Source organism: Urocampus carinirostris, chromosome 2, assembly GCF_059441175.1.
Source record: "Urocampus carinirostris isolate Australia breed hairy pipefish chromosome 2, RoL_Ucar_1.0, whole genome shotgun sequence".
Taxonomy (NCBI): domain Eukaryota; kingdom Metazoa; phylum Chordata; class Actinopteri; order Syngnathiformes; family Syngnathidae; genus Urocampus; species Urocampus carinirostris.
Genome location: NC_142350.1, coordinates 45,323,341 through 45,342,221, shown reverse-complemented (window position 1 = coordinate 45,342,221; position 18,881 = coordinate 45,323,341). Strand labels below are relative to the sequence as shown.

Sequence of the window (18,881 nt, the reverse complement as noted above, 5' to 3'; positions counted from 1 at the left end):
TCCCGTGTGGCCGGCGGCCATTTTTTTCTTGGCCATTTCTTGTTTACGCTCTCATAAATGATGAGCAGCGGCTCCCGCTGGCGTGTAAATCCGCCATTTTAATTTACAGCAGCCAGACCGGGCCGTGGGGGGGGGCGCCGCTATCTTATTTCACACCTTTATAACTTTTTGCTACAGCCAGGAAGTCCTTTTGGGGAAGGAGACGCAGGGATTTTGGTATGCATTGTGTTTTGCAGCAGACGACACGCACTAAATGCTGTCACGGGGCAGGTGGCAGAGGGCTTTGTGTGTGTGTGTGTGTGTGTTGGGTGGGTGGGCGTGACTGTCTGTGTGCTCGACTGTAATATGAAATGAAATGAAATGATCTGCATTTATATAGCGCTTTTCAAGTCAATGACTTCCCAAAGCGCTTTACAATGTGCTCCACATTTCCCAATAGCGGCCTTGCAGCCATGTAAGGCGCTAACCTGCTTATTGGGGGTATTAGGGGTTCAGTGTCTTACCCAAGGACACTTCGACATGTAACACGGATGAGGCGGGATTCGAACTGGGATCCCTTGATCCCAAGACGAGCGCTCTACCTCCTGAGCCACTGCCGCCCCAATAGGCTGGTGTATGCTGTCATTCAAAGAGCATGGCGGGCAAATTCAATTTGTCCACCACAACAAAACTGCGAAGCACGGCGACCACTATCATTTTAGCAGCTTGTTGGATTGAAAATAAATCATCAATTAAATTGGACTCTGAAGAAAGTCAAAAGAGCGCAAATAAATGGTGATCACCAGTGGGAGCTTTAAGCATTGTTAGTAGGTCCGGAAAGAAACTTAAGCGGCGTTGGAAGAAAAAACAATAGCAAGGCAGCAGATCAGGCCTAATGTTATGGCTAGGCCAGTAACAACTCTCACAAGCTACTCTTGCCGAGCATCTATCATACCAACGCCAGATTACCCATAAAACGGATGACCTAGAGCTATAACTCGTGGGAAACCGCAACATCTGTGACTCTTGTATTTTAATAATCATGGAGACCGAGCTGACTCTGAGGATACCCGATGCGAGCGTGCAGCTAGCTAGCCGCTCTCTACATTGCTTTTTTACACTGAAAGGAAAAGCCTTCCAATTTTGTTGTGCTTTTGTTTAATGACAATAAAGACAATTCACCTTACTGCAATTCTGTCTTCTGTGTTTTTTTTATTTATAGCCGCTATTGGTGTGTGAGTGTGTGTGTGAATGGGTAAGTGTGAAGCACATTGTAAAGCACTTTGGGAGGTCTTCATTGACTTGACAAGCGCTAGATAAATGCAGACCATTTACCATTTATTTGTAGATCTATAAGTAGGCCATGAGTTTGACATAAGAGACCCCATTAAGTTTGAAATGTGTATGTTTTTGGGCACGCAAAATAATAGTCGGAAAAATGCCGTAGCAATGGGCCAAAAAACCCCCCATTCTATTCAGCATCATAAAATTAAAAAAACTGACAGGGAGGGGTCTTCATATCCTGGAGGGTCTACTGTATTGGGTTTGAAACTTGAAACGCTCCTTGCCTTGACCTGATTTTTCATGGGTAAATTGATTTTTTTGATAGAAGGTCCAGATTGAAGATTTAGTTCTTGAAGTAAATGTGACTCAAGTCCAACTCAGAAGTCATAAGTGTGGATCACATTGTAAAGCGCTTTGGGAGATCTTAAAAAAAGCTACAGAAATGCAGTCTATTTACCATAAGTGGTCTATGGTCACGCTTTCGCCACCAGGGATCAGTAAACAAACACTACAGCTGCTTGTATTCTCCGTACTACAGTAATAGGAGTTACTCTTGACAGAGTAAAAATGATATATTCTTTTGAGTCTTATTATAGCATTTCTTGCATTGATGATTGATTAATTTATTAGATGTTTTGCAGTGGTTAGCGCGTGTGCGGCACAGTTCTGAGGTAATGGGTTCAAATCCAGCTACCGGACTTCCTGTGCGGAGTTTCTATGTTCTCCCCGTGCTTGTGTGGGTTTCTTCCGGGCACTCCGGTTTCCTCCCACATTCCAAAAACATGCATTGCAGGTGAATTGGCCGGTCCAAATTGTCCCTAGGTGTGAATGAGCGAGCGAGTTGTCTGTCTCTGTGTGCACTGTGACTGGCTGGGGACCAGTTCAGGGTGTCCCCTGCCCACTGCCCGAAGATAGCTGGGATGGGCTCCAGCACCCCCCGCGACCCTACTGAGAATAAGCAGTGCAGATAATGGATGGATGGATGTCCTCCACCTAGTGGTGAAAGCTATCATTATGCTGTAATTTATCTAACCATTCTCCTTTTTTAGTGTCATATTGTAGCATTTTTTAGATTCATGTTTCAAAATGGATAATTGTGTAAGAATCTTTTCTTTAATATATCAATTTCACGTTACTATTATAACGTGCCATCGAGTAGCAAAAACTATAATTACGTCATCAACTTTTTTGTGTAGTTCAACTGTTTTCCCTTTATGAGTTGTGTTGCCCTTACGGCAACTCTTTTTCTTTCATAAATTGGTTACTGTGTTTAAAATGTAATTCAAGGCTAAAAATTGATGTACATTCATTAGGAAACGTTCAACATAAAAAAATAGTGTTTACTTGATCTTTAAGTTGATAGGAGTAGTGACAAAATACTTCTCTTGGGTTTCCTGTGTCACGATTCCGCCAGCTCAACATAAACAGAGAATCGGACAATGGCAGACAGGACTGTTGCATGTCCAATCCATCTCCATCCATGATGAAGTATTAACAAGGCAAGGCCGTAGGTTTCTGAAAGTGTTCATATAATGTATGAAAATTATATCTTGTTATAGTTGAGACAAATGTAAGGTTTATGCAATTTATTTTTGCGAACATATTGGCACATTGTCTCAATGCATTCAATTTTACTTTTGCAGTTTACACAATCCTGAGAAGGAATTGAAACTTTAATGACACGTCTCCTGCTGTCAAGATCCTTTGGTGGTTTAGCTCGCTGTCATATTGATGAGACTACACGAGTCTTATTCTACAATATTTCGCATTGTTGTTTGTTTTTTTAAGTTGATTGATTCGTGAGAATTTTTTATTTATGGAATTTGGGTGAAGAGCCAAAACATTTCGTTCACTTTGTTAACACCTAGTTCTATCCCCCCATGTCCCCCTTCTTTTTTTGTACCTGCAGGCTTCTGATTATTTTCTTTCTTTCTTTCTTTTTTTTTTTTTTACCGCAGACGGTGGCGGGTTTTTACAAGTGCGGGATAAAAACTGCTCATCTCGAACCTATTTGATTCGGGCTCCGCCGTCCTCTGCCAAGGACAAGAAACCAGAAAAGACGCCCGAGCCAGACGTTGTAAAAGAGATAAAAATGCAACCCCCCTTGCCCCCCCCACAAAGGAAAAAAATATGTATACCTGAAAGGAGTTTTCAGACAGGATTGATTTGAAACGAGTGGATTTGTCTTGCATAAAGAGGGAACATGTACAGTTCATCTTAATGTATTCAAGCTAAGGTATATTGTAAATAAATTGAATAAATAATGAAACCAATAATTAAATATATATATGATTGTTTTTGTGCCAATTTTATGAAGGAAAAAAAATATACAAACTAATACAAGGACCCAAATAACTAAATAAATGAATAAACAAATAAACTTATAATAAAAAATAACTTCATAAATAAACAAATGAATAAATGAATACATAAATAACTAATTTTGTGCAATTTTAATGAGGAAAAAATACATTCATAAATACACAGACCCCCAAATAAATAAATGCAAGAAAAAAACAAATAAACTAATAAATAAATAACTGCATGAATAAAAATAAAAACTAAACAAATGTTTGTGCATATTCACATAGAGACAAAATCATATAAAATACAAAAACTGCAAATAAATTAATAAATAAACAAATCAAAAATACACAAATGAATAAATGAATAAGAAATAAATGAATAAATAAACATAAATATAAAAATAAAAATTGATCAAATGTATGCAAATTTTACATACAGAAAAACACACAAATTTAAAAATAAACAACACAAACAAACACATCAAAAGACACTACAAATGAATACATTAATAAATGTATCAATAAAAAATAACCGTGAATGAAATGTGTGCAAAATCTACGTAGAAGAAAATACACAAATGGATACAAAGACCCCAAATAAATTAAAAAAAACAAACAACAACAAAAAAAAGATAAATTGAGATGCATAGCGCATACAAATAAATAAATGAAATAATAAATAAGTAAATCAATATATGTTTTTGGTGAAACGTTTCATCTAGATAAAAGTACATGAAAAAATGCAAAACCCATAAAAACAAAAAATCAACTCCAAACATTGCTTTTTTTAAGGAATAATTTTCCTTATTGTTATATATTTCAACTAATTCCTCTCCTAAAATAATAAAAAGAGCACAAATAATCTTATGTGGCATATGACAAAAATTGATCAAGTATTTATCCATCCATTCATTATCTGCACCGCTTATCCGCAGTAGGGTCGCGGGGATGCTGGAGCCCATCCCAGCTGTCCTCGGGCAGTGGGCAGGGGACACCCTCAACTGGATGCCAGCCAATCACAGGGAACAGAGACAAACAGCCATTCACACATAGGGACAATTTGAACCGGCCAATGAACCTGACATGCATGTTTTTGGAATGTGGGAGCAAACCGGAGTGCCCGAAGGAAACCCACGCAAGCACGGGGAGAACATGCAAACTCCACACAGGAAGGTTTGATCTCATGACCTCCGAACTGTGCTGCATACGCGCTAACCACTGCGCTGCTGCGCTGCCCGTCAAGTATTTATTTGTTTGCAATTCTTTATTTAATGTGTTTTATTTATTGTTATTGTTATTATTAAAATATCTATTCATTGTATATCAATTGTATTTATTTATTTAACATTTTTTATTAAATATTTATCTATTTTATTATTTATTTTAATTTCGAATTTATTCATGCTTACAAAGATAAGAAAAACGGTGTGGAGGTCCGGAGTTTAATTCCATTTACTGAAGCCTCCCCATGCGGAGTTTGCATGTTCTCCCTGTGCTTCTGCGGATTACCTCCGTGCACCCCGGTTTGACATGATTAGACTTTATTATTTCAATGCAAAAATGGACAGTGACTTCATGCTCGTCACGCCAGCTTTTTGTTAGTGTAGCATAAAACTGGCGAAAATAACATTAGGCCTTGAAAGAATCTGCAATGATGACACAAGCCAGAAGATGGCATCAGCGAGTAAATTAGATCCAACTTCTGTACCTTTGATTATCCGTATCATATGATATCTGTGAGGAAAATGCTTCCTTCATCCTAACCCAAAACGCTAACCAAGCCATCCCGCTTACCTTGGCGCTCGACATGAAACGCCGCACATAATAAAGGCCTTGCATAGTCGTTGGCGGAAAATTGGGGGATTCGGAAGAGATGAAAGGTGGCGCCTCGACCCACTTTGACTCCACAATCCCCCCACCGACCACCCCTGCACTCGTTCGACAAGGTTGTACACGTCGAGCTTTGATGCGCGTCGCCGGCTTTTTTTCCCGTTTCTTTCATTTCATCATTTGTCGGAAGGGGGCACGGAAGGGGGGGCGCCGCAGTTCCGTTCATTCCATTCCGTCGCAATCGTCAAATAAATGACATAAGCCGCTGCTCCTGCGGCGCCGCAGCCGGCAACACGGCAGTCATTCGTACACGGACAGACACGATGTGGTGGAGCAGTTCCTGACACTATGCACTAGTAGAAAATGTTTCTTCTTAAGTTAAGTTTATTAATGTTTTTGTTTACGTCAAATCAAAAATTTGGGTGCTAATATAGTGCCAGATTTTTACTTTCTGCCGCACCCTAACTATGTTCCCTCTAATTGTCCAGGGGTCTGAGCGTTCACACAAAGTCGGTGAGCAACGCTTGAAAAAACAGTGAGCAACCATTATCCCAATTGTGGCAAGATAATTCATTATCAAACATGTCCAAAACTTGACATCAAGTTACATTTTGCTGAGTTTTCGGCAATGCAGAATTATTTTTCTCTTTTGAATGAATTGACTCATGTACTATTGCAAAGGTTGGACGGCCTACAAACGTCGTTTGTTCTTACAATTCTTTCACAAGATATCCATTTCTTTTTATTTCCTGATATATTTTGTCGCATATATTAACATTTTTGGGGGCTTATTTAGTCGGTCGTAAGATACAGAACTGTACTTAATCACATTTTTTAGTGGAAGTACAATGTTGGCAACAAGATTCACTTGATATAATTGGAAATTATTTGAATGCAACACAAACTTTTTTTTCTTTTTTCAGTGTTTTTTTTTCTACTTTTTAAAACAATTCCTTAAAAAAAATCTGATTGTATTTATTTTTTCCGAGCTAATGCTTTTATCTTTTTGTTCTCTATTTACTTTTTCCTACATTTCTTTCTTTTCTTTTTTTCTGGCTTTTTTCTAATTTTTTCCTTCTTTTTTTCCTCTTCCTTTTGTTTCTTTTTTTTCTCAGTTTTTCACTACTTTTTCATTTTGGTATTTTTTTTCTTTTTTGTTCTATTCCCCCCTTTCCTTTAAGTCATTTTTTGCATAATTTTACTTAATATTTGGTCATGTTGGGATTAAAGAAGCAAAAACAACCTTAAGAGCCGTTTAGGACCCGAAAGAGCCGGTTCCTTTTACTGAGCCGAGCCGAAGAAGCCGGTTCTCGACATACTCTACTAACTTTACTCAACTTCGTTCGACTTCAAAATACCGCGTTTAGGACACAACGTCAGGGGAACCCATGTATTTTTACCTTCATGCACTGTAACTTTGACTTAAGTCGCTTCTTAATAAGTAATTTTGAGCCCTCATTTTTATGCGCTGGCTAGATTTTCTTGTGCGCTGAGAATGTGCGAGCAGTGCGCAATTGCGCACGCACGCAGTTTAGAGGGAATACTGCACCCTAGCCATCTGCCTGGCAGTTTGGAGTGCACGGATAGACACAATGTGGAGCTGCAGTTCCTGAAACTCTACGCTTGTAAAAAAGTTATTATTATTATTTTTTAGGCAAATTTATTAACGTTTTTTTTTTTACGACAAATCATAGTTTGGGTGCTAATATAGAGCCAGATTTTCTAGTTCCTGCGGCACCCAAGCTATCTTCCCTGTAGTTTTGCATGTATTGCCACTTTGGGATGCTGCAGTTCTTGACACTGTACGCTTGTAGAGAAAGTTGATTTCTTTTTTTTTTAGGAAAGTTTATTAATGTTTTTGTTTACATCAATTTAAAAATTTGGGTGCTCTTTTTGTTTTAGGAGTTTCATTGACACTGTCTACTTTTTTTGTTTACGTCAAAACCAAACTTTATGATATCAAAATAGAATTTAAAGAAATTGCTAGGGAGGTAAAATGTTGCAATATATATTCTTATCACTAAAAATAATTTGCCATTTCTATATTTGAAGAGGCGCAAGAAGTAATGTGGTGGGCCCAAACTGGTCCCTGGGCCTTAAGTTTGACACTTTGGCAAAGACTGAGTGAAAACACAAAGCGGAAAACGCACGACTTTGCTGTTTTCTTTCTAAAAAAAATTGCTTACCCGCCAATTTGCCCACCTCCCTGTGAAAAAAAGAACAGATGAAAAGGCTCCTTGTCCCCATTTTTTCTTGAATAAACCAGGTTGCGCCTCGTCAACTTCATCTATTCAAGTCATGAAAGCAGCCATGAAACCTTCTGAGAGTTTCGCTGACAACATTTTATGTAAGATGCCCCCCTTTCCCCCCTCCGTTCTTGCACCCCCAAACAGGAATTTGTGTTGTTGTGATCATGTCAAAATGGAACAGACTCGCTAATGCGTACACATTTTCTTTGTTCTCGCTATTTGCAAGGAAAGGAAAAAAATGCTGACTTCTTTATTTTAGACATTTGAGAGTTTTGGTGAGCTAGATGGCCATGTTTTGTGTTAATAATTGATTGGTTTAGCTTGGTCACATGACACGGCGAATCAGGAAGTGCTAGCAAGAAAGGCTAACGCCTCTTGCTTACTTTTACACTTTTATTTGGTGTTTAGGAGCTGTATAGTAAGATTAAAGATTTATTTTCCTTAAAGGTGGTGTCTGCAACTTCAAAATATTCTACTTGCTGCCGCCATCCTCTGCAATGAAATCATCATTGCAGCCTCTGTCAAGCTCCTTCTGTTGCACGCGCAAGTACGGTGACTTTCTTAGTTGCACTAAAATACATTTTTTTGAGGTTTGGGTTGGCATTTGGACTGTATTCGAAACAGTCATTCTCTTACTTTCACCATTTTCATACTAGAAAAACGAAAAAACCTCGGCAACGCTCATGAAATCATTCTCTAAAACTCCATTCTTCCATCTTAATCTGCTCTCTGGCCAGAACATCTTTGATAAAAGTAAGATAAGAGCAGAGAGGCACAGTGAAAAAACATATATAAAGGGTCTTTGAACTCTGTTGGGCATTGTTAACACCTCAAAATTCGAAAATATTTGATTTTAAACTTTTTAGGGAAACATCAAACTGCTCACCCCACCTATAAAGGCAAACCTAAAAATATAATATTTGTTTTTAAGCAAAAACAAAAGAAAATAAATAATTTCGATAAATAAAAAAAAAACAAAAAATAACTAATCACTCCGTAAATAAATAATTAAAAATGATTAACAAATTCAGGGTGTCAACATTACATAGTGGCAAACAAAGCCAAAAATTGAGTACATGAATAAATTAGACTTTTAATAATTTAATAAAACATTTTTTTTTTCAATACAATTACAAATTTAAAATCACCTCAAATGATTATTTTTTTCTTTACACTTTTTAAATTAAAATGTAAAACAAAAAATAAATTAACGATGAATTTAAATAAAATAAAAATATGTATATATATATATATATATATATATATATATATTTTTTTTTTTTTTAAACAACAAATACATATATACACGTTTTAGCTAAAATATAAAATAAAATAATTATGAAATATTTTTTCTTATTTACAGTGTAAACATTTAATACAAGCAAATGAACTAAAAGCATAAAACATAATATATGAATTACATTATATATTTCCAAATTTGTGAAAAAATAAATCTGACACATAAATAAATAATTTATGTAAATCAATACATTTGATTTTTGAAAAACAAATACATAAATAATAAATATATTAACACATTTACGCTATAGAAAAGGGAAATTTATTTTCACATGACAAAACCGAACAATCTTGTCTGAGGGTCGGCGAAAAGTAGGCGGAGCCCCGGACAGGACCAGAACCAGGACGGAACCGCAACAGACCCAGAAGGTAGAACTTACCGTAGACCAGAAGGCTGTAGTGATCGGCGGCCCGACCGTAATTGTTCTGTGCTTGGCAAAGGTAAGTTCCGTTATGCGATTGGCTGAGACGGGAAATCTGGAAGGTAGGGCCCGAGATCTCGGCCCTTTCCGGGAGAGTGTCGTTGATCTTGGACCATTGGATGGCTCGAGGCCTGCAAAAAAGCAAGATTCCATATTCAAAAAGCTCCAATTTAGTTACCATCTATATTCACGTTCATGCTCTTTGGCTTAATCAATTCGCAATGTTTGAAGCCGTCGATCATGCGTGAAATGTCAGCGGCGCTCAATTGATTCCGCCGCAAAGGGAACGAGCGAGCATGAGGGAAGTCTTGCCGTGTAGCTCGATGTTTCAACTAAAAAAACTCAGAAGTCAGGGTTGTAACCAAATACAAACCGAACATAAAGGAGTTTTAAAGCAACAGTGTGTAATATTTCACCAACAGAGGCCTTTGTAGCTTGCAATGGATCTGAAGTGTTCATTGAAAGAAGCCAAACTACTTTCAAAATTCAAAATCCTGCTTCCATAATTTACATTACATTACATTTTCTAAGGATTATTTTCAACAAAACTTGAAAGTGTCTGATAATCCCCGCTAGCATCAACAATATACTAATTGACCTGGATGGACTTGGAACGGCTGGAAAGAGCCAATAGCAGGAGTTGGTCAAAAATGATGGGGGTGGCTAACATTAGCCGCAAATCCTAATAAAAAGGCCAATAGAAGATTGCAAGAGAAAGCTAAATTTACATTGAGCAGCTAACAATAGTGGCTAGCATAGCTTGAGACCCAGTGGCTAAAATGAGTGTCTAGGATACAATGGGAAAAAAAGTTAAAAATGCCTGAAGAGCAGGAGTAAGTCAGATTGGCTAAGTTTGACAATTAGCAGGAGAAGCTACTAAAATGACCAGTAAAAGATTGCAAGAGAGCTTTATTTACATGGAGAAGCTAGCAAAAAATAATAGCAGCCAGACATAGCTTAAGGCACAGTGGCTAACATGAATTTGTAAAGAAGGAAACAATAGAAAAAAGTTAAAAAAATGCCTGAAAATGCTGGAGTTGGTCAGAGTGGCTAAATTTGACAGTTAGCAGGAGAACCTACTAAAAAGGCCAGTAAAAGTTTGCAAGAGCAATCTTCATTTACACAAACTACTAGTATCGAGCTACTAACGCTTAAATAAAACAGAAAGCGCTGGAGCCCATGAATATAAAATTAGCCTGGAAGCTAACAACCGAAAAGTGACGACAGTGGAAGGACAAAACAAGTTTTATTTATGGTAAATGGAGCAATAAACAATAACAATGGCAGCTAACAGTGATGTATAGCATGCAGCCAAGTGGCTAATATTAGTGGCTAGAGAATAAAACAGTGGAAAAAGGAAAACATGCCTGAATTACAGAAGTCACAGAACGTTTGCTTGCATACGAAGCTGTGGAAGGTGAATGATACTGAAGGCCAAAGCATCAGCACTAACAACAACAATAGTGGTAGCAAGCTATAGCCAATTGGTTAACATGCGTGGTGAGAGAAGGAAACAATGAAAAAAAGGGAAAAACTGAAGGACGAAGAAAACTTGATTTACACGGACGTGCTGACAACAATGCTTACAGTGGGTTGGCGACCACGGAGCAGGACAGGCTGAGTGAATCGCCCTCTCGCAGGATGCCGGTGGGCGGGACGATCCTCACGGTTGGTGCGACTGACAAAGAAAGGGAAAATAAATCAGTAGATGAAGGAATATAAGATAAAAAGTGTTGCCATGGCAACCATATTAACTAACAACAGATTTGTTATCTTGGAGGAAGAACTTGTAGAGGAAAAAAAATAACAATTTTATTGTTGTATTAGGGCAGCACGGCGGCGCAGTGGTTAGCGCTTGTGCGGCACAGTTCATGTCATGGGAACCTGTCGTGGGTTCAAATCCAGCTCCAGACTTTCTGTGCGGAGTTTGTATGTTCTCACCGTGCTTGCGTGGGTTTCCTCCGGGCACTCCGGTTTCCTCCCACATTCCAAAGACATGCATTTCAGGTGAATTGGCCGGTCCAAATTGTCCCTAGGTGTGAATGAGCGAATCAGTTGTCTGTCCCTGTGTGCCCTGCGATTGGCTGGCAACCAGTTCAGGGTGTCCCCTGCCCACTGCCCGATGATTGCTGGGATGGGCTCCAGCCCCCCGCGACCCTACTGAGGATAAGCGGTACGGCTAATGAGATGAGATGAGATGAGATTGTTGTATTAGCATTTAACTATTTTTAAATGATCTTTTAAAGTATTTTTAACATGTTCCTCTCATCTTCAAATCACTTTTTTGTATTCTACAAACTTATGTTTCAGTTTTATTTTGAGTTTTTTTTTTTTTTTTTTTTTACATTTTACTGTCTTTACCTGTTTTGGTGGGATAAAGGTTCTCTATTTTTATATTTTTACATTTAATTTCTAGTAAAATCTGAGAATATGTCCTACAAATTAACAGGGATGGTTAGAAAAGTACAAAGGTATCTCTTAAAATACAAAAATCAGACAAAAAAAGATCAAAATTGTCTTTAATTATTAAATATACATTTTATTTCTTATCAATATTTCTTTTCATTTTATTTTATTTCAATATATATATTAGATTATTATATTTTGTATTTATATGTTACTTAAAATAGGCAAAATGATGGCCAAAGATTATTTTTGTATTTTATTAACTTAATTTTCTAGCTTATCTTGATTATTTTTTAAAATAATTTTACTGTTTTAGTAAGATAAAAAAATATTTCTGATTTGAATATTTCCACTTTTTAAAATGTGTTTTCGAGTGAAATAAGATAACAATTCTTATAAAGAGGTCAAATATGTACATAAATAATATAATATTAAAGTGAAATAATAAAAAAAAAGTTGCTATTTTGTGATTAAAAACAATTCTTAATTCATATATACTATTATTTCAGAAATATCTACATTGTTTTAAATAAATTATTAAATTATTTCTTATCAGTTTTCTAGATTTAAACATTTATTTTAGCTTGTCTCTCTTTTATCAAAATATGGGCAGTGTTTTGTCCACTTCGAGTATTTTCTTTTCTTCTAATTTTAATCAAAATAATTCCCAAAATAGATTGTAAAACGAAAAGAAAATGTTTAAAATGAGCAGTATTTTTGCCAGGCAAAGGAAAATATTGATAGATGATTATTTTAATTTTTTTACGAATATTTTTCTAGATTTTATTAAGGAGACCTATTGCCGCAAGTCATATAAGCAGTTCTTTTCTGAGGATAAAGAACATCCACCGAGACTCCATTTTTAATGGTATATCTATGTACAAGGTAGCAATATTTATCCGAGATAGGTACTAGCAACACATTGATGCTAAATCATACCTTGATGTGCCAAACAATTATCTACGTGGTATTTTCTCACTTCAATGCTTTGTGACTGCATTTTGGTTTGACAAATATTGTTGTGGTATTGAACTAATAACCTAAAAATAACTCTTCACAGTGCTCCATATTTGCCGATATCATATCTAGTCATCGAAAAGATTATATAACTGTCACAGATTTCCCGATAAATAAATAAAAACCGAAACTTGTGTAGATTTGCATCGATATAATCGGTCTTAAGAGAAGGAGAGGAAGAGTAATTAATCTAGGCCGATTATTGACGGCACCCGGTTCGCCGAGTGCGCCGTGTTTCGACCCACAGAGGAAACAAAAAAAATGTGGTAGAAATCGGCAACATCTGCACCGATTGGCTTTTAATGAGAGCGTCTCGGGCGCAGAATCACCGTCGGCCTGTAAACAGTCGCTGCGGTAACGATGAAAAACGAGCTTTCCCGTCTTTACGCAAATGACTGCCGGCATCGTCGTTGCAAATACAAATGGAATCGTCTATTGCTTTTTAAATCATTCAGCCAAGGAATATTACAACAATGGCTCTTTTAGGGAACCGATAACGAGCTCGCTTGCGCGTGGAAATCAGTGCTGACACAAAAAAACGACATCGGGTAGAAGAACAAGAATAAGATGAACACGATGAAGAAGAGGAACTGGAAGGAAGAGGAAAAGAAGAACAAGAAGGAATTCAAGATGATAAAGAGGAACCATAAGAAGGAAATAAAAAACAAGAAGAAAAAAAACATGACAAAGAAGAGTAACCAGAAGGGAAAGAATCGTAAGAAGAACAAAAGGAAGAAGATCAAGAGGAACCGGAAGAAGATGAAGAAGAAGAACCAAATGAAGCAAAAGAAGAACAACAATAAAAAGAACAGGTATAAAAATATGAAGAAGAGTAACCATATTAAATAGAATAAAAACAAGTAAAAAAAGAAGATGAGGACAAGGAACCAGAAGACAGTAAGTTTGATAAGAATATTAAGAAGAACAGGAAGAAAATAAAATGAAGAAAAAAGAATGCAGAGTGACTGGAAGAAAAATAAAAAGAAGAACAAAAAGAGCGGCAGAACCAGAAGAAAAATGGAAGAAACAGAAGAAAATGATGAAGAGTAGCCAGAAAAAAATGAACACCACGAAGATTAAAAAGACAAAGAAATTAAATTGAATAAGGAACATAAATAAAACAAAATAAAGAACAAGAAGAAAAAAATGACGACAGAAAATAATAAGAAAAAGGAAAAGAATAAGAACAAAAAGGAGAACAGAAAGCAAAAAAGCAGATGATAAGGAAGGGTAACCAGAAGAAATTAAACGACATTAAAAGGAAGAATAAAAGGAAGCAACAGAAGAACAAAAAAAAGATGAAAAACAAGAAGAAGACATACACGAAGAAAATGAGGAAGTAGATGAAGAGGAAAAACACAAAAATATGAACAAGAGTAACTATAAGAAAAGGATAAAGAACAACAACACGAAATAAAACGATACACATGAAGAGGCTCCTTTAGGGAACCAATAACGAGCTAGCTAGCGCGTGGAAATCAGCGCTAACACAAAACGCTAACAAAACCGGCAGTTCCTTCATGGTGAAAATCTTGAAACAACCATCAATCCTCTTCAATTAAACTCTTCAGTTCACAACGTCCAAAAATCAAACCTCACCGAATAATCGACAGGAAATTCCGATTAATCGAAGCAGTCACTCACAAAAGACGTCGAGGCGGTAGTGTCGGATCCTCTTCTGATTGGCTAAAGCCGGGTGAAGCGCCTCACAGCTCAAAGCCGCTCCGTTGTCCTTCCTCTCCACCGGGATGCGAATCGTGCTCGACACGCTCACCGTCTTGCCGTTGTCCTGCTGTGACACCACGCCTGCCAAGAGGAGAAGAAAAATGTGAAAAGTGAGAAGGAATAAGAAAAAGAGGCAAAAGACAGAAGGAAGAAGGAAAAGAAGGAGCAAAAAAAAGAAAGGTGAATAAGAACAGGAGTTTTAGGGATTGAAAGAAGTAGAATGCAGAGGAAAAGAAGCAGAAAAAGGAGGGGTAGAATAAGCAGAAAGAAAAAGAACAAAAAGAAAACTAAAAGTAGGAAAAGCAGAACAACAAAAAGAAAGGGCATGAAATACCGGTAATGGAACGAGAATGTAGAAATAGAATGCAGTGAAGGAAAAAAAGAACAAGAAAAATGTGAACAAGAAGAAGTAAAGGGACAACATTAAGGAGGGGGAGAAGGACAAAAACAAAACAAAAATAGTGAGACCTAGTGGGAGAGCAGGCAGGAAAAATAAGAGGAAAATGTGCCAGAATAAGAGCAAAAAGAAAAACAAAACGAAGAAAAAAATACCAGAAAGAAGATGAGGAATAGATAAAGAGGAACCAGAAGAAACCCTGGAAAAATCAAAAGGGAAACAAGAGAAACCAGAAAAAGAAAAACAAGAAGAACAAGAAGATAAAAGTATGATAAAATGAAGACGAGGAACCAGAAGAAGTGAAATAAGAATCAAAACAAGAACCGGAGAAAAAAAGATAAAGAACAAGAAAAGGGATGGAAGAAAGAAGAAAAAAACAGAACAAGAAGAAGGAAATTAAGATAAACAAGATAAAGAAATAGAAGAACAAGAAAATAATGGAGGGAAATAAGAAAAAGCAAACAAAAAACAAGGATTAAAAGGAAAAAAAAGAGGAGGTATCAGAAGTAGAAGAAAAAAGAACAAGAAGGAAAAACAAGAAAACAAAGATGAAGAATAAGATAAAGAAGAGTAACCAGAAGAGAAAGAATAGAACAAGAAAAAAGAAGATGAAAAAGAAAAACAAGAAGAAAAACAAGAAGAATCAGAAAAAGAAAAAGAAGAACAAGAAAAAGAAAAAAACGAGACAGATAAAAACAGGAATAAAATGAAGAGAAGAAAACTACCAAGAAAGAAGAAGAAGAGGATGAGGAAGAAGAAGAACAAAAAGGAGGATGAGAAGAACAAGATGATGAACCAAAGGAAGAAGAAGCAGTGAGTGATGGTAGGATGTGTGAAAACACTTGATGGCTAAGAGGCAGATATGAAAGAAAGATGAGGCAAAGCGACGAGGATTTATATTTCATGGAAAGGATGAATGATGAATCACGTCTGCACGTGAGAGCATGAGGAAATTGACGGTTGAGGGTGAAGTCGTACGGGGGGGTTTGGCTGTGGTTCTTGCCGAGTGCCCCCCGCCCCTCTTGGAAAATTGACGAGTCGTGATTTGCATCTGGAAACATCTTTTAACTTCAAGTAGTTTGAAGATCAAATACATGAGATCCCTGGGATACAGGGACCCCGCTGTGGAATGAGTGATTCGTGGTCCCCACTTTGGGGCATTTGGAAGATATTTGCATTCAAAAAGACTAAATGGGGTCTGCAGGTGCAAATTAGACCTGCCTATCATGAACTGCTTGACATGCCCCCCCCCACCTCTTTGTTTTTTAAACTGAAGGATAAAAATTAGGACTAAAAATAGGTCCCCAACAATGGAGCTAAGAGTTTTAGGACCGAAAAGCAATAGTGTTTAATACTGTAGACCCCGGGATACGGCAGCCACCGTCTTACGGTGTTTCCACTTTACGGTGTGTAATAAGATGTATTTACATCAACGTTTCAGTGTTTGTGCATAGGACAAGATGAGTCTCGAAGATGCCAAGTCAGCATATAAGATGCGTGTCTGCAATTGGTTTGGCTTACGGCACCAAGAAAATGCTGATACAGTAGGACCTCGGTTATTGCGGTTGATGGGGACCAAAACCACCTGAGATAAGTGAAAATCTGCGAAATAGCGGCGCACCTTCAAAAAAAAAAAAAAAAAAAAAAAAAAAAATCTCATCTATGCATTTCTTATCCTTATTAGGGTCGCGGGGGTGCTGGAGCCCATCCCAGCCATCTCCGGGCAGTGGGCAGGGGACACCCTGAACTGGTTGCCAGCAAATCGCAGCTGCAAATCACATTAGTTCTCGCAGCTACCTACGTTCTTCATCGACGCACGAGCCGAGTGATCCACCGCTAAGAGTCGTACAGCTGGTCGATCTTACGTCCGCCCGGGACGATCGGAGACAAATTCACGACAGGGTTTACACTTGCGCCGCACTGCTGGTGCCGTTGGTCGCTCCCACGACGGCGCGGGTACTTTCGGGCGCGATACGCACAACACCGACACAGTTACGGGGGTCCCGCGCACGTCCGCCGCCTTTCGCCCGCCACGCGCCGACGGCCGCCTGTCGTCGCGCCGCGCTACTGGGGTCATCGGACGAGCGGGCTCCCCCCAGTTACGGGGGGTAGCCCGATCACGCCCGCCGCCTTTTTCTCGCGTCGTGTTGTGTGATGCCTCGTCCGCCGAACTCGCTCCGTCGCAAGGCCCGGGAGTGACCCACGCCGCGCACCCCCGTCCCGTCCCATCCAGCCGGCCGCCTTATCCCGCGTCCGCCGAAAACCCCCGCAAAAAGTGAAAAATCTGCGAAGTAGCGACGCCCCTTCAAAGGACTGCACAGACTACTGACTACTGCAAACTTTTTTTTTTTTTACTATTACAGGCTGCGAAGCTCTGAAGCCGCGAACGTCGAAGCGCGAAGTAGCGAGGTCCCACTGTATGCCATTGGCAAATAATCCCCTTCACAATGCCTTTATCTTCATTCAGTTCAGAATATTGTGTGAAAAACACAAATTGATTAGGCCTGGGTCCCTAGACTTGCAGTAATGCTAAAGGTAGAATCAATACGATCACCATTGATGAACTTGCCCTCTGAGATTCGATCTGCAACCTCAGTGGAACTGTTTAAATCTATTCTGTTCTTCTTCTATTCTAAGGCTTATGAATGACTTATATTTCATGTTGACAATATCTGTGTATTTTTTGTTCATGCTACATCCGTTGAAACCTGGTCATCCTTTTGATTTTATGTTCATTTTATATTACACTTTCATCATTTATATTTTATTTTTATTTTTTTTGTTTGTCATTGCAACATCTGTTGCAGCCTGGTCAGCCTGAAAGAGGGATAACCTCATGTGTGGTCCCTTCTCAAGGTTTCTTCATTTTCCTCATGTTGAGGTTTTTGAGTTTTTCCTTGCCCTCATGTCGGTTTTAGATCAGGGGATGGTGTAATAAGAGTCTATAGTTTGCAGTAGTCAGTAGTCTGTGCAACCCTTTAAGACTTGACTTCTCGCCATTCTTTACAGAATCTGGTGTGCTTTGAGTGAGAAAATTGACAATACAATATTGTTTTTTTTTGTCCTGCATTTGTTAGCAAGCAGCAAGACCTAATGTAAAAAGAAAAGCAAAAACATGATAACCAAGGAAACAAAGCTTCCAATGATGAAGAAATTACATTTTTATCTTGCTTATGAAAATTACTAAATTTTGTGCAGGCTTGGGGAGTAACGGAATACTTGAAACGGCAAAATGATGTTGGCAAGATATTTGGATTTATTTTCATTTTGTTTCTGTCGCATTTTATGTCAGTTTTGCCGGAGATCAAAGAGATCAAAGCCAGGAAAGAAAGCTTACCACGTGTTGTGAGTCATAATTGTATTCATATTTAGTTTCTTTTGTCTTTTATTAGCATGTTTGGAATTGCAGTAATCCAAAAGTAATTTAAAGTAATCCAGTTAAAGTAACCCTACCCAACCCTGCTTATGAATAGAAGAACATTTTATTCCTCGATTCTTATTATTGAAATCAGTTGCTGCTAAGGCACTGCATTGCTTTATAATTCATGCTTCTTTTGTTATTATTGATATTCACTTAAAATGTAACCCACTCAACAAACACTTTTTTTCCAAATATTTTTTTAATCTTCTATTATGTCTTTTATTACATGATAATCGTGGAGTTCTACGCCTAATCTTGTAAGTAATGATTACTAGGTTGTCATTAATGAACGTTAAGACAATTCTGATTCCAATTGCGATTGGACAAGTGTAGTTTTTGTAATGGATTTATCAACGAGGGTCCCGAAGCAGGAGTGATCCTAGGAGAAAAAGCCACCACATGATTTCCATGGAAGCGAACCTTGCGATTATTAGGAAATACGAAGAATAAATTGCGGCCCTTGCTAATGACAATGAAGAAAACAGTTATAAGTCTTCTAATTTTCACTGTATTCGCTAAGGTCTGAAGGCTGATGTGACACTAAAG

The 18,881-nt window shown here is 37.9% G+C and overlaps 1 protein-coding gene across 2 annotated transcripts in view; it reads right to left on the bottom strand.

Annotated features, from left to right (window-relative positions):
* cadm4 (cell adhesion molecule 4) overlaps positions 1-18,881 on the bottom strand; it is a 284,937-nt gene that overhangs the window by 26,478 nt on the left and 239,578 nt on the right. For both annotated transcript variants that reach the window (XM_088326717.1, XM_088326716.1), the window contains exons 4-6: positions 14,437-14,598; positions 10,957-11,047; positions 9,328-9,500 (exon numbers count right to left, since the gene is read on the bottom strand). In XM_088326717.1, the coding sequence (XP_088182843.1) occupies positions 9,328-9,500; positions 10,957-11,047; positions 14,437-14,598 (426 nt within the window). The remainder of the gene's footprint in view (positions 1-9,327; positions 9,501-10,956; positions 11,048-14,436; positions 14,599-18,881) is intronic.